This window comes from Pseudophryne corroboree, unplaced genomic scaffold (assembly GCF_028390025.1).
Source record: "Pseudophryne corroboree isolate aPseCor3 unplaced genomic scaffold, aPseCor3.hap2 scaffold_1053, whole genome shotgun sequence".
NCBI classification, from domain to species: Eukaryota; Metazoa; Chordata; class Amphibia; order Anura; family Myobatrachidae; genus Pseudophryne; species Pseudophryne corroboree.
Window position 1 is genome coordinate 103,643 of NW_026967680.1, and position 16,717 is coordinate 120,359.

The window sequence follows — 16,717 nt, forward strand, 5'->3', positions numbered from 1 at the left end:
ATGTTGGATGAGGAAGGTTACGTGGAGGCGGAGCAGAGGCCGATAAATGGGATGTCGCCCCCTGTGGGGCCGACACCAGAGTGGATGGATAGGTGGAAGGTATTAACCGACAGTGTCAACTCCTTACATAAAAGGCTGGATGACGTAACAGCTGTGGGACAGCCGGCGTCTCAGCCCGCGTCTGCCCAGGCGTCTCAAAGGCCATCAGGGGCTCAAAACAACGCTTGTTACCTCAGATGGCAGACACAGATGTCGACACGGAGTCTGACTCCAGTGTCGACGAGGTTGAGACATATACACAATCCACTAGGAACATCCGTTACATGATCTCGGCAATGAAAAATGTGTTACGCATTTTCTGACATAAACCCAAGTACCACATAAAAGGGGTTTTATTTTTGGGGAGAAAAAACAGCCACTGTTTTGTTCCCCCATCAGATGAATGAATGAAGTGTGTAAAGAAGCGTGGTTTCCCCCGATAAGAAACTGGTTATTTCTAAAAAGTTACTGATGGCGTACCCTTTCCCGCCAGAGGATAGGTCACGTTGGGAGATATCCCTTAGGGTGGATAAGGCGCTCACACGTTTGTCAAAAGGTGGCACTGCCGTCTTAGGATACGGCCACCTTGAAGGAACCTGCTGATAAAAAGCAGGAGACGATCCTGAAGTCTGTATTTACACACTCAGGTTATATACTGAAACCTGCAATTGCCTCAGCATAAATAGTGCTGCTGCAGCGTGGTCTGACACCCTGTCAGATAATATTAATACGCTAAGACAGGGATAATAATATTTGCTAACATTGAGCATATTTAAGACGTTGTCTTATATATAAAGGATGCACAGAGGGATATTTGCCGGCTGGCATCCAGAATTAATGCAATGTCCATTCTGCCAGGAGGGTAGTAGAAACCCGGCAGTGGACAGGTGATGCTGCATTTAAAAGGCACATGGAGATTCTGCCTTATAAGGGTGAGGAATTGTTTGGGGATGGTCTCTGGGACCTCGTATCCACAGCAACAGCTGGGAAGAAAAATTTTTACCTCAGGTTTCCTCACAAAAGCCTAAAGAAAGCACCGTATTTTCAGGTACAGTCCTTTCGGCTTCAGAAAAGCAAGCGGGTCAAAGGCGCTTCCTTTCTGCACAGAAACAAGGGAAGAAGGAAAAAGCTGCACCAGTCAGCCAGTTCCAGGATCAAATATCTTCCCTCGCTTCCTCTGAGTCCACCGCATGACGCTGGGGCTCCACAGGTGGAGACAGGTGCGGTGGGGGCGCGTCTCGGGAACTGCAGGGATCAGTGGGCTTGCCCACAGGTGGATCCCTAGGTTCTGCAAGTAGTATCACAGGGATACGGGCTGGAGTTCGAGACGACTCCCCCTCGCCGTTGCCTCACATCAGCCTTGCCTGCTGCCCTCGGAGAAAGGTAGTACTGGCGGCAATTCACAAGCTGTACTTCCAGCAGGTGAAATCAAGGTACCCCTCTTTCAACAAGGCCGGGGTTACTATTCCAAAATGTTGTGGTACCGAAACCAGGCGGTTCGGTGAGACCCATTCTAAAATTGAAATCCTTGAACACTTATATACGAAGGTTCAAGTTCAAAATGGAATCGCTCAGGGCGATTATTGCAAGCCTGGAAAATTTCAGGGTATCACTGGACATCAAGGATACTTACCTGCATGTCCCTATTTACCCTCGTCACCAGGTGTACCTCAAAATTGTGGTACAGGATTGTCATTACCAATTCCAGACGTTGCCGTTGGTCTGTCCCCGGCACCGAGGGTATTTACCAAGGTAATGGCCGAAGTACTTATCCCGTACTTGGACGATCTCCTTATAAAGGCGAGGTCCAGGGAGCAGTTGTTCGTCGGCGTAGCACTATCTCGGGAAGTGCTACAACAGCGCGGCTGGATTCTGAATATTCCAAAGTCACAGCTGGTTCCTACGACGCGTCTACTGTTCCTGGGTATGGTTCTGGACACAGAACAGGATAAAAAGGGTTTCTCCCGGAGGAGAAGTCCAAGGAGTTGGCGTCTCTAGATGGAGACCTCCTAATACAAATACAGGTATCGGTGCATCTATGCACGCGAGCCTTGGGAAAGATGGTAGCTTCTTACGAAGAATTTCCATTCGCCAAGTCCCATGCAAACACGGATGCCAGCCTTCAAGGCTGGGGGGCAGTCACACAGGGAAGAAACTTCCAAGGCCTATGGAAAAGTCGGGAGACTTCCCTACACATAAATGTTCTGGAACTTTGGGCCATTTACAATGCCCTAAGTCAGGCTAGACCCTGCTTCAACACCGGCCGGTGCTGATCCAGTCAGACAACATCACGGCGGTCGCTCATGTAAACCGACAGGGCGGCACAAGAAGCAGGATGGCGATGGCTGAAGGCACAAGGATTCTCCGATGGGCGGAAAATCATGTGTTAGCACTGTCAGCAGTGTTCATTCCCGGAGTGGACAACTGAGAAGCAGACTTTCTCAGCAGACACGACCTCCACCCGAGAGAGTGGGGACTTCATCCAGAAGTCTTCCAAATGATTGTACACCGTGGGGAAAGGCCACAGGTGGACAGGATGGCGTCCCGCCTCAACAAAAAGCTACAAAGATATTGCGCCAGGTCAAGGGACCCTCAGGCGATAGCTGTGGACGCTCTGGTAACACCGTGGGTGTACCAGTCGGTGTATGTGTTCCCTTCTCTGCCTCTCATACCCAGGGTAATGAGAATAATAAGAAGGAGAGGAGTAAGAACTGTACTCATTGTTCCGGGTGGCCAAGAAGAGCTTGGTACCCAGAACTCCAAGAAATGATCTCAGAGGACCCATGGCCTCTGCCGCTCAGACAGGACCTGCTGCAGCAGGGGGCCTGTCTGTGCCAAGACGTACCGCGGCTGCGTTTGACGGCATGGCGGTTGAACGCAGGATCCTGAAGGAAAAGGGCATTCCGGAGGAAGTTATCCCTACGCTATTTAAAGCTAGGAAAGAAGTGAACGCAATCCATTATCCCCGCATATGGCGGAAATATGTTGCGTGCTGTGAGGCCAGTAAGGCCCCAAAGGAGGAATTTCAGCTAGGTCGTTTTCTGCACTTCCTACAAGTCAGAGGTGACTATGGGCCTAAAATTGGGTTCCATTAAGGTCCAGATTTCGGCTCTATCGATTTTCTTCCAAAATAGAACTGGCTTCACTGCCTGAAGTTCAGACTTTTGTTAAGGGAGTGCTGCATAGTCAACCCCCGTTTGTGCCTCCAGTGGCACCGTGGGATCTCAACGTAGTGTTGAATTTCCTGAAGTCGCATTGAGTTGAGCCACTTAAATCCGTGGAGCTACAATACCTCACGTGGAAAGTGGTCATGCTGTGGGCCGTGGCGTCGGCCAGGCGTGTATCAGAATTGGCGGCTTTGTCATACAAATGCCCTTATCTGTATTCTATATGGATAAGGCGGAATTGAGGACTCGTTCCCAATTCCTTCCTAAAGTGGTATCAGTTTTTCATGTGAACCAACCTATTGTGGTGCCTGCGGCTACTTGGGACTTGGAGGATTCCAAGTTTTCTGGACGTAGTCAGGGCCCTGAAAAGTATATGTTTCCAGGACGGCTGGAGTCAGGAAAACTGACTCGCTATTTATCCTGTATGCACCCAACAAGCTGGGTGCTCCTGCTTCTAAGCAGACTATTGCTCGCTGGATCTGTAGCACGATTCAACTTGCACATTCTGCGGCTGGAATGCCGCACCCTAAATCTGTGAAAGCCCATTCCACGAGGAAAGTGGGCTCTTCTTGGGCGGCTGCCCGAGGGGTCTCGGCTTTACAAATTTGCCGAGCTGTTACTTGGTCGGGTTAAAACACTCTTGCAAGAGTCTACAAGTTTGATACCCTGGCTGAGGAGGACCTAGAGTTTGCTCATTCGGTGCTGCAGAGTCATCCGCACTCTCCCGCCCGTTTGGGAGCTTTGGTATAATCCCCATGGTCCTTACGGAGTCCCAGCATCCACTTAGGACGTTAGAGAAAATAAGATTTTACTCACCGGTAAATCTATTTCTCGTAGTCCGTAGTGGATGCTGGGCGCCCATCCCAAGTGCGGATTGTCTGCAAAACTTGTATATAGTTATTGCCTAACTAAAGGGTTATTGTTGAGCCATCTCTTGAGAGGCTCAGTTGTTATCATACTGTTAACTGGGTATAGTATCACGAGTTATACGGTGTGATTGGTGTGGCTGGTATGAGTCTTACCCGGGATTCAAAATCCTTCCTTATTGTGTCAGCTCTTCCGGGCACAGTATCCTAACTGAGGTCTGGAGGAGGGTCTTGGTGGGAGGAGCCAGTGCACACCAGGTAGTCCTAAAGCTTTCTTTAGTTGTGCCCAGTCTCCTGCGGAGCCGCTAATCCCCATGGTCCTTACGGAGTCCCAGCATCCACTACGGACTACGAGAAATAGATTTACCGGTGAGTAAAATCTTATTATTACTGACACTGTAACGGAGCATTACGTATGCAAATAAGATGAATTTTTGCCAATAAAAGACACCTAACGTTAGCGGAGTTGCAGAGAAACTGACGGCTCATTCACGTTGCATGGCATATTGCAGCTAGATGTATGAGGACACATGTATAAAGGGACACTGTCAGGACTAGGGAAAGACCCTTATAGATCCTACATCGGGAGGCAGTCTAGGTCATAAGAAGATACCATGTGCAGTCGCTCCTACAAAGGGAGGCAGTCTGGCCTAGGAATAGACCCCTATAGATCCCCCCAATAGAGCCTATGTAGGAATGCTGTCTGGCCCAGGAATAGACTTCTATAAGTCATACAAAGGGAGGCAAACTAGGACAGAAAAGGATGCTGTAGATTCTACACAAGAAGGCAATCTGGTCCAGGACATTATACATTATAAATTCCACATGGCAATTCAGTCTGGACCAGGAGAGTACCCTCAGTAATTCTATACAAAAGAAGACCTGCTGTAGAGTCTACATAGGAAGGCAGTCTGGCCAAGGAGAAGATCTTCTGTAGAGTCTACATAGGAAGGCACTCTGGCCAAGGAGAAGACCTGCTCTAGAGTCTACATAGGAAGGCAGTCTGGTCCAGGAGAAGACCTGCTCTAGAGTCTACATAGGAAGGCATTCTGGCCCAGGAGAGGACCTGCTGTAGAGTCTACATAGGAAGGCAGTCTGGCCCAGGAGAAGATCTGCTGTAGAGTCTACATAGGAAGGCAGTCTGGCCCAGGAGAAGACCTGCTGTAGAGTCTACATAGGAAGGCAGTGTGGCCCAGGAGAAGACCTGCTGTAGAGTCTACATAGGAAGGCAGTCTGGCCCAGGAGAAGACCTGCTGTAGAGTCTACATAGGAAGGCAGTCTGGCCCAACAGAAGACTTGCTGTAGAATCTACATAGGAAAGCAGTCTGGCCCAGGAGAAGATCTGCTGTAGAGTCTACATAGGAAGATAGCCTAGCCCAGGAGAAGACCTGCTGTAGAGTTTACATAAGAAAGCAGTCTGGCCCAGGAGAAGATCTGCTGTAAAGTCTACGTAGGAAGGTAGCCTAGTCCAGGAGAAGACCTGCTGTAGAGTTTACATAAGTGGGCAGTCTAGCACAGGAGAAGACCTGTTGTATAGTATACATTGGAAGATAGCCTAGTCCAGGAGAAGATCTGCTGTAGAGTTTACATAGGTAGGCAATCTGGAGAAGAACTGCGGTAGAGTTTACATAGGAAGGCAGTCTGTCCCAGGAGAAGACGAGTTGTTGAGTCTACATAGGAAGGCAGTCTGGCCCACGAGAAGACCTGCTGTATAGTCTGCATAGGAAGGCAGTCCGGCCCAGGAGAAGACTTGCTGTATAGTCTACATAGGAAGGCAGTCTGGCCCAGGAGAAGACCTGCTGTATAGTCTACATAGGAAGGCAGTCTGGCCCACAAGATGACCTGCTGTATAGTCTACATAGGAAGGCAGTCTGGCCCAGGAGAAGACCTGCTGTATAGTCTACATAGGAAGGCAGTCTAGCCCAGGAGAAGACCTGCTGTAGAGTCTACATAGGAAGGCAGTCTGGCCCAGGAGAAGACCTGCTGTATAGTCTACATAGGAAGGCAGTCTGGCCCAGGAGAAGACCTGCTGTATAGTCTACATAGGAAGGCAGTCTGGCCCAGGAGAAGACCTGCTGTATAGTCTACATAGGAAGGCACTCTGGCCCAGGAGAAGACCTGCTGTAGAGTCTACATAGGAAGGCAGTCTAGCCCAGGAGAAGACCTGCTGTAGAGTCTACATAGGAAGGCAGTATGGCCCAGCAGAAGACCTGCTGTAGAGTCTACATAGGAAGGCAGTCTGGCCCAGGAGAAGACCTGCTGTAGAGTCTACATAGGAAGGCAGTCTGGCCCAGGAGAAGACCTGCTGTAGAGTCTACATAGGAAGGCAGTCTGGCCCAGGAGAAGACCTGCTGTATAGTCTACAGAGGAAGGCAGTCTGGCCCAGTAGAAGACCTGCTGTATAGTCTACATAGGAAGGCAGTCTGGCCCAGGAGAAGACCTGCTGTAGAGTCTACATAGGAAGTCAGTATGGACCAGCAGAAGACCTGCTGTAGAGTCTACATAGGAAGGCAGTCTGGCCCAGGAGAAGACCTGCTGTAGAGTCTACATAGGAAGGCAGTCTGGCCCAGGAGAAGAGCTGCTGTATAGTCTACATAGGAAGGCAGTTTGGCCCAGGAGAAGACCTGCTGTAGAGTCTACATAGGAAGGCAGTCTGGCCCAGGAGAAGACTTGCTGTAGAGTCTACATAGGAAGGCAGATTAGACAAGAAGTCAGGAGAGGAGACATGTTGCAGATTGTATTTATGGTAGGAGTTTCAGTCAAAATGAGTCCTCCCATTAAGTTTCCAATTATATTCCATTATACTGTAAGTACATGAATAAGCTGTCACCTATATTACATCAAGAAACCTGCCGTCTTAACCACTAAGATGAGCTGAACCCTCACAAACCTGTATCTATGTACAGTAATGGATAACTCCAGATGTTCTGGGCTCATCGATGGCTGTAATGGTCCTCACGGTACATACCACTCATCAGTTTCTGCTCGAGTCCTATGAAGGGGCAGTCTGGTGGTATAGACCTGTTGCACAGATTAGTAGGGCCACCAAAACAGCACATCTTAAACCAGGCCTGGACAACCTGTGGCTTTCCAGCTGTTGTGAGCTACAAGCCCCTCCGGGTCCAGTATGATATGCGGCGGCCGAAAACGGCACTCCGGCCGCCAGTATGCCGGCAGCGGGGTGATCACAAATAGTCCCCTTGTGGGCTCGCTGCTCTCGCCACACGTTCTATTCCCACTTTATGGGTGTCGTGGACCCCCACAAGTGGGAATAGCCCCTGCTAGCCGGGATTCCGGCTGGCGACATTGTCAGCGGTTGGAATTCAGCAATCGTTATCCTGACCGCCGGTATGCCGACTGCCAGCAACCTAACTGCATCCCGCCTCACCATGCCCTGCCACAGTTCGGCTTTTAGGGGAAGCTAAAACTGTGGCAGGGCATGCTGGGATTTGTAGCTGGAGAACTACAAGTTGGCCAGGCGTGTCCTAAACCTTTTATATGTTATCTGTTTACCTCTATTCACAGGTGCGAAAATTGGCCAGAAACCAACAGCCACACCTGCAGGGGCAGCTCCGGGAGCACCAGGCCCAGAGGGGGAAAGCATGTTCTCCAAAATACTCCCTGGAGGTGCAGCTGAGCAAGCAGGCAAACTTACTGAAGGTACCTCTACCCCCACAGTACCCCGTTCCATTGGCCACAGCCTCTGTGTGAATATGTGAAATGGCGCGGCACTCTCCGTTCTTGGCGCAGTCAGTCATGACACGTAACGCACGGTATCCAGCGCCAACATTTCACCTTTATTAGGCTTGTATTCAGGTATCAGCAAAAGGGTGGCTAATAAACCCAAAACGCTGAGCTGGATGCCATGCAATAAGTGTTATTACTGACTGTACCAAGACCGCAGAGAGCCGCGTCATTTCTATACGTGTTTGTGATTATCAGTGTGTACCACGGGAACAGACATTACTGAGGGGCATGTACTACAATGTATCCCCTGTAAGTACGGTGTGCGCTACAATGTATCCCCTGTAAGTACGGTGTGCGCTACATTGTATCCCCTGTAAGTATGGTGTGTGCTACAATGTATCCCCTGTAAGTACGGTGTGTGTTGCAGTGTATCCCTTGTAAGTACGGTGTGCGCTACAGTGTATCCCCTGTAAGTATGGTGTGTGCTACAATGTATCCCCTGTAAGTACGGTGTGCGCTACAGTGTATCCCCTGTAAGTATGGTGTGTGCTACAATGTATCCCCTGTAAGTACGGTGTGCGCTACAATGTATCCCCTGTAAGTATGGTGTGTGTGTGTGTGTGTGTGCTACAATGTATCCCCTGTAAGTACGGTGTGCGCTACAGTGTATCCCCTGTAAGTATGGTGTGTGCTACAATGTATCCCCTGTAAGTACGGTGTGCGCTACAATGTATCCCCTGTAAGTACGGTGTGCGCTACAATGTATCCCCTGTAAGTATGGTGTGTGCTACAATGTATCCCCTGTAAGTACGGTGTGCGCTACAGTGTATCCCCTGTAAGTACGGTGTGCGCTACAGTGTATCCCCTGTAAGTATGGTGTGTGCTACAATGTATCCCCTGTAAGTATGGTGTGTGCTACAGTGTATCCCCTGTAAGTATGGTGTGTGCTACAATGTATCCCCTGTAAGTATGGTGTGTGCTACAGTGTATCCCCTGTAAGTACGGTGTGCGCTACAGTGTATCCCCTGTAAGTACGGTGTGTGTGCTACAATGTATCCCCTGTAAGTACGGTGTGCGCTACAGTGTATCCCCTGTAAGTATGGTGTGTGTGTGTGTGTGTGTGTGTGTGTGTGTGTGTGTGTGTGTGCTACAATGTATCCCCTGTAAGTACGCCATTCGCTGCAGTGTATCCCCTGTAAGTACGGTGTGTGTTGCAGTGTATCCCCTGTAAGTACAGTATGCGCTACAGTGTATCCCCTGTAAGTATGGTGTGTGTGTGTGTGCTACAATGTATCCCCTGTAAGTACGCCATTCGCTGCAGTGTATCCCCTGTAAGTATGGTGTGTGTGTGTGCTACAATGTATCCCCTGTAAGTACGCCATTCGCTGCAGTGTATCCCCTGTAAGTACGGTGTGTGTTGCAGTGTATCTCCTGTAAGTACAGTATGCGCTACAGTGTATCCCCTGTGAGTACGGTGTGTGTTGCAGTGTATCCCCTGTGAGTACGGTGTGTGTTGCAGTGTATCCCCTGTAAGTACGGTGTGCGCTACAGTGTATCCCCTGTAAGAATGGTGTGTGTGTGCTACAATGTATCCCCAGTAAGGACGCTATTCGCTCCAGTGTATCCCCTGTAAGTACGGTGTGTGTTGCAGTGTATCCCCTGTAAGTACAGTATGCGCTACAGTGTATCCCCTGTGAGTACGGTGTGTGTTGCAGTGTATCCCCTGTAAGTACGGTGTGCGCTACAGTGTATACCCTGTAAGTATGGTGTGTGCTACAGTGTATCCCCTGTAAGTACGGTGTGCGCTACAGTGTATCCCCTGTAAGTACGGTGTGCGCTACAGTGTATCCCCTGTAAGTACGGTGTGCGCTACAGTGTATCCCCTGTAAGTACGGTGTGCGCTACAGTGTATCCCCTGTAAGTATGGTGTGTGCTACAGTGTATCCCCTGTAAGTACGGTGTGCGCAACAGTGTATCCCCTGTAAGTACGGTGTGCGCTACAGTGTATCCCCTGTAAGTACGGTGTGCGCTACAGTGTATCCCCTGTAAGTACGGTGTGCGCTACAGTGTATCACCTGTAAGTACGGTGTGTGCTACAATGTATCCCCTGTAAGTACGGTGTGCGCTACAGTGTATCCCCTGTAAGTATGGTGTGTGCTACAATGTATCCCCTGTAAGTACGCCATTCGCTGCAGTGTATCCCCTGTAAGTATGGTGTGTGTTGCAGTGTATCCCCTGTAAGTACAGTATGCGCTACAGTGTATCCCCTGTGAGTACGGTGTGTGTTGCAGTGTATCCCCTGTAAGTACGGTGTGCGCTACAGTGTATACCCTGTAAGTACGGTGTGCGCTACAGTGTATACCCTGTAAGTACGGTGTGCGCTACAGTGTATCCCCTGTAAGTATGGTGTGCGCTACAGTGTATCCCCTATAAGTACAGTATGCGCTACAGTGTATCCCCTGTGAGTACGGTGTGTGTTGCAGTGTATCCCCTGTAAGTACGGTGTGCGCTACAGTGTATACCCTGTAAGTATGGTGTGTGCTACAGTGTATCCCCTGTAAGTACGGTGTGCGCTACAGTGTATCCCCTGTAAGTACGGTGTGCGCTACAGTGTATCCCCTGTAAGTACGGTGTGCGCTACAGTGTATCCCCTGTAAGTACGGTGTGCGCTACAGTGTATCCCCTGTAAGTATGGTGTGTGCTACAGTGTATCCCCTGTAAGTACGGTGTGCGCAACAGTGTATCCCCTGTAAGTACGGTGTGCGCTACAGTGTATCCCCTGTAAGTACGGTGTGCGCTACAGTGTATCCCCTGTAAGTACGGTGTGCGCTACAGTGTATCACCTGTAAGTACGGTGTGTGCTACAATGTATCCCCTGTAAGTACGGTGTGCGCTACAGTGTATCCCCTGTAAGTATGGTGTGTGCTACAATGTATCCCCTGTAAGTACGCCATTCGCTGCAGTGTATCCCCTGTAAGTATGGTGTGTGTTGCAGTGTATCCCCTGTAAGTACAGTATGCGCTACAGTGTATCCCCTGTGAGTACGGTGTGTGTTGCAGTGTATCCCCTGTAAGTACGGTGTGCGCTACAGTGTATACCCTGTAAGTACGGTGTGCGCTACAGTGTATACCCTGTAAGTACGGTGTGCGCTACAGTGTATCCCCTGTAAGTATGGTGTGCGCTACAGTGTATCCCCTATAAGTACAGTATGCGCTACAGTGTATCCCCTGTGAGTACGGTGTGTGTTGCAGTGTAACCCCTGTAAGTACGGTGTGCGCTACAGTGTATACCCTGTAAGTATGGTGTGCGCTACAGTGTATCCCCTGTAAGTACGGTGTGCGCTACAGTGTATCCCCTGTAAGTACAGTATGTGCTGCAGTGTATCCCCTGTAAGTACGTTGTGTGTTGCAGTGTATCCCCTGTAAGTACAGTATGTGCTGCAGTGTATCCCCTGTAAGTACGGTGTGCGCTACAGTGTATCCCCTGTAAGTATGGTGTGTGTTGCAGTGTATCCCCTGTAAGTACGGTGTGCGCTACAGTGTATACCCTGTAAGTACGGTGTGCGCTGCAGTGTATCCCCTGTAAGTACAGTGTGTGTTGCAGTGTATCCCCTGTAAGTACAGTATGCGCTACAGTATATCCCCTGTAAGTACGGTGTGCGCTACAGTGTATCCCCTGTAAGTACGGTATGTGCTGCAGTATATCCCCTGTAAGTACAGTATGCGCTACAGTGTATCCCCTGTAAGTACGGTGTGCGCTACAGTGTATCCCCTGTAAGTACAGTATGCGCTACAGTGTATCCCCTGTAAGTACGGTGTGTGCTGCAGTGTATCCCCTGTAAGTACAGTATGCGCTACAGTGTATCCCCTGTAAGTACGGTGTGTGCTGCAGAGTATCCCCTGTAAGTATGGTGTATGCTACAATGTATCCCCTGTAAGTATGGTGTATGCTACAATGTATCCCCTGTAGGTATGGTATGCGCTACAGTGTATCCCCTGTGTAAGTACGGTGTGTGCTGCAGTGTATCCCCTGTAAGTACGGTATGTGCTACAGTGTATCCCCTGTAAGTACGGTGTGTGTTGCAGTGTATCCCCTGTAAGTACGGTGTGTGTTGCAGTGTATCCCCTGTAAGTACGGTGTGTGCTACATTGTATCCCCTGTAAGTACGGTGTGTGCTACAATGTATCCCCTGTAAGTACGGTGTACGCTACAGTTTATCCCCTGTAAGTATGGTGTGTATGTGCTACAATGTATCCCCTGTAAGTACGCCATTTGCTGCAGTGTATCCTCTGTAAGTACGGTGTGTGTTGCAGTGTATCCCCTGTAAGTACAGTATGCGATACAGTGTATCCCCTGTGAGTACGGTGTGTGTTGCAGTGTATCCCCTGTAAGTACGGTGTGCGCTACAGTTTATACCCTGTAAGTATGGTGTGTGCTACAGTGTATCCCCTGTAAGTACGGTGTGCGCTACAGTGTATCCCCTGTAAGTACGGGGTGCGCTAGTGTATCCCCTGTAAGTACGGTGTGTGCTACAATGTATCCCATGTAAGTACGGTGTGCGCTACAGTGTATCCCCTGTAAGTATGGTGTGTGTGCTACAATGTATCCCCTGTAAGTACGCCATTCGCTGCAGTGTATCCCCTGTAAGTATGGTGTGTGTTGCAGTGTATCCCCTGTAAGTACAGTATGCGCTACAGTGTATACCCTGTAAGTATGGTGTGTGCTACAGTGTATCCCCTGTAAGTACGGTGTGCGCTACAATGTATCCCCTGTAAGTACGGTGTGCGCTACAGTGTATCCCCTGTAAGTACAGTATGCGCTACAGTGTATCCCCTGTAAGTACAGTATGTGCTGCAGTGTATACCCTGTAAGTACGGTGTGCGCTACAGTGTATCGCCTGTAAGTACGGTGTGTGCTACAATGTATCCCCTGTAAGTACGGTGTGCGCTACAGTGTATCCCCTGTAAGTACGGTGTGTGTTGCAGTGTATCCCCTGTAAGTACAGTATGCGCTACAGTGTATCCCCTGTAAGTACAGTATGTGCTGCAGTGTATCCCCTGTAAGTACGGTGTGTGCTACAATGTATCCCCTGTAAGTATGGTGTGCGCTACAGTGTATCCCCTGTAAGTACGGTGTGCACTGCAGTGTATCCTCTGTAGGTATGGTTTGTGTTGCAGTGTATCCCCTGTAAGTACGGTGTGTGCTACATTGTATCCCCTGTAAGTACGGTGTGCACTGCAGTGTATCCCCTGTAAGTATGGTGTGCGCTACAGTGTATCCCCTGTAAGTTTGGTGTGCACTGCAGTGTATCCCCTGTAAGTACGGTGTGCACTGCAGTGTATCCCCTGTAAGTTTGGTGTGCACTGCAGTGTATCCCCTGTAAGTACGGTGTGCGCTACAGTGTATCCCCTGTAAGTACAGTATGTGTTGCAGTGTATCCCCTGTAAGTACGGTGTGCGCTACAGTGTATACCCTGTAAGTACGGTGTGCGCTACAGTGTATCCCCTGTAAGTACAGTGAGTGTGTGTTGCAGTGTATCCCCTGTAAGTACAGTATGCGCTACAGTATATCCCCTGTAAGTACGGTGTGCGCTGCAGTGTATCCCCTGTAAGTACAGTATGCGCTACAGTGTATCCCCTGTAAGTACAGTATGCGCTACAGTGTATCCCCCTGTAAGTACAGTATGCGCTCCAGTGTATCCCCTGTAAGTACAGTATGTGCTGCAGAGTATCCTCTGTAAGTATGGTGTATGCTACAATGTATCCCCTGTAAGTATGGTGTGTGCTGCAGTGTATCCCCTGTAAGTACGGTGTGTGCTGCAGTGTATCCCCTGTAAGTACAGTATGCGCTACAGTGTATCCCCTGTAAGTACGGTGTGTGCTGCAGTGTATCCCCTGTAAGTACAGTATGCGCTACAGTGTATCCCCTGTAAGTACGGTGTGTGTTGCAGTGTATCCCCTGTAAGTACAGTATGTGCTGCAGTGTATCCCCTGTAAGTACAGTATGCGCTACAGTGTATCCCCTGTAAGTACGGTGTGTGTTGCAGTGTATCCCCTGTAAGTACGGTGTGTGCTGCAGTGTATCCCCTGTAAGTACAGTATGTGCTGCAGTGTATGCCCTGTAAGTACAGTATGCGCTACAATGTATCCCCTGTAAGTACAGTATGCGCTGCAGAGTATCCTCTGTAAGTATGGTGTATGCTACAATGTATCCCCTGTAAGTATGGTGTGTGCTGCAGTGTATCCCCTGTAAGTACGGTGTGTGCTGCAGTGTATCCCCTGTAAGTACAGTATGCGCTACAGTGTATCCCCTGTAAGTACGGGGTGTGCTGCAGTGTATCCCCTGTAAGTACAGTATGCGCTACAGTGTATCCCCTGTAAGTACGGTGTGTGTTGCAGTGTATCCCCTGTAAGTACAGTATGTGCTGCAGTGTATCCCCTGTAAGTACAGTATGCGCTACAGTGTATCCCCTGTAAGTACGGTGTGTGTTGCAGTGTATCCCCTGTAAGTACGGTGTGTGCTGCAGTGTATCCCCTGTAAGTACAGTATGTGCTGCAGTGTATCCCCTGTAAGTACAGTATGCGCTACAATGTATCCCCTGTAAGTACAGTATGCGCTACAGTGTATCCCCTGTAAGTACGGTGTGTGTTGCAGTGTATCCCCTGTAAGTACAGTATGTGCTACAGTGTATCCCCTGTAAGTACAGTATGTGCTGCAGTGTATCCCCTGTAAGTACGGTGTGTGCTGCAGAGTATCCCCTGTAAGTACAGTATGCGCTACAGTGTATCCCCTGTAAGTACAGTATGTGCTGCAGTGTATCCCCTGAAAGTACAGTATGTGCTACAGTGTATCCCCTGTAAGTACAGTATGTGCTGCAGTGTATCACCTGTAAGTACAGTATGTGCTGCAGTGTATCCCCTTTAAGTACAGTATGTGCTGCAGTGTATCCCCTGAAAGTACAGTATGTGCTACAGTGTATCCCCTGTAAGTACAGTATGTGCTGCAGTGTATCACCTGTAAGTACAGTATGTGCTGCAGTGTATCCCCTTTAAGTATGGTGTATGCTACAATGTATCCCCTGTAAGTACGGTGTGTGCTGCAGTGTATCCCCTGTAAGTACGGTGTGTGCTGCAGAGTATCCCCTGTAAGTACAGTATGCGCTACAATGTATCCCCTGTAAGTACGGTGTGTGTGCTGCAGTGTATCCCCTGTAAGTACAGTATGCGCTACAGTGTATCCCCTGTAAGTACAGTATGTGCTGCAGTGTATCCCCTGTAAGTACAGTATGTGCTGCAGTGTATCCCCTTTAAGTATGGTGTATGCTACAATGTATCCCCTGTAAGTACGGTGTGTGCTGCAGTGTATCCCCTGTAAGTACGGTGTGTGCTGCAGAGTATCCCCTGTAAGTACAGTATGCGCTACAATGTATCCCCTGTAAGTACGGTGTGTGCTGCAGTGTATCCCCTGTAATTACAGTATGCGCTACAGTGTATCCCCTGTAAGTACGGTGTGTGCTGCAGTGTATCCCCTGTAAGTACAGTATGCGCTACAGTGTATCCCCTGTAAGTACGGTATTTGCTACAGTGTATCCCCTGTAATTACAGTATGCGCTACAGTGTATCCCCTGTAAGTACGGTGTGCGCTGCAGTGTATCCCCTGTAAGTACAGTATGCGCTACAGTGTATCCCCTGTAAGTACAATATGTGCTGCAGTGTATCCCCTGTAAGTTCAGTATGCGCTACAGTGTATCCCCTGTAAGTACAGTATGTGCTGCAGTGTATCCCCTGTGTAAGTACGGTGTGCGCTGCAGTGTATCCCCTGTAAGTACAGTATGTGCTGCAGTGTATCCCCTGTAAGTAGGGTGTGTGCTGCAGTGTATCCCCTGTAAGTACGGTGTGCGCTGCCGTGTATCCCCTGTAAGTACAGTATGCGCTACAGTGTATCCCCTGTAAGTACAGTATGCGCTACAGTGTATCCCCTGTAAGTACAGTATGTGCTGCAGTGTATCCCCTGTAAGTACGGTGTGCGCTACAGTGTATCCCCTGTAAGTAAGGTGTGCGCTGCAGTGTATCCCCTGTAAGTACGGTGTGCGCTGCAGTGTATCCCCTGTAAGTACGGTGTGCGCTGCAGTGTTTCCCCTGTAAGTACAGTGTGCGCTACAGTGTATCCCCTGTAAGTATGGTGTGCGCTACAGTGTATCCCCTGTAAGTACGGTATGCGCTGCAGTGTATCCCCTGTAAGTACAGTATGCGCTACAGTGTATCCCCTGTAAGTACGGTATGCGCTGCAGTGTATCCCCTGTAAGTACAGTATGCGCTACAGTGTATCCCCTGTAAGTACGGTGTGCACTGCAGTGTATCCCCTGTAAGTACGGTATGCGCTGCAGTGTATCCCCTGTAAGTACAGTATGCGCTACAGTGTATCCCCTGTAAGTACGGTGTGCGCTGCAGTGTATCCCCTGTAAGTACGGTGTGCGCTACAGTGTATCCCCTGTAAGTACAGTATGTGCTGCAGTGTATCCCCTGTAAGTACAGTATGTGCTGCAGTGTATCCCCTGTAAGTAGGGTGTGTGCTGCAGTGTATCCCCTGTGTAAGTACGGTGTGCGCTGCAGTGTATCCCCTGTAAGTACAGTATGCGCTACAGTGTATCCCCTGTAAGTACAGTATGCGCTACAGTGTATCCCCTGTAAGTACAGTATGTGCTGCAGTGTATCCCCTGTAAGTATGGTGTGCGCTACAGTGTATCCCCTGTAAGTAAGGTGTGTGCTGCAGTGTATCCCCTGTAAGTACGGTGTGCGCTGCAGTGTATCCCCTGTAAGTACGGTGTGCGCTGCAGTGTTTCCCCTGTAAGTACAGTGTGCGCTACAGTGTATCCCCTGTAAGTATGGTGTGCGCTACAGTGTATCCCCTGTAAGTAAGGTGTGCGCTGCAGTGTATCCCCTGTAAGTACAGTATGCG

The 16,717-nt window shown here is 49.5% G+C and overlaps 1 protein-coding gene across 1 annotated transcript in view; it reads left to right on the top strand.

The window, feature by feature from the left end:
• BSN (bassoon presynaptic cytomatrix protein) overlaps window positions 1–16,717 on the top strand; it is a 117,764-nt gene that overhangs the window by 76,679 nt on the left and 24,368 nt on the right. Inside the window, exon 9 of the mRNA XM_063950542.1 lies at window positions 7,598–7,732. Within this exon, the coding sequence (XP_063806612.1) occupies window positions 7,598–7,732 (135 nt within the window). The remainder of the gene's footprint in view (window positions 1–7,597; window positions 7,733–16,717) is intronic.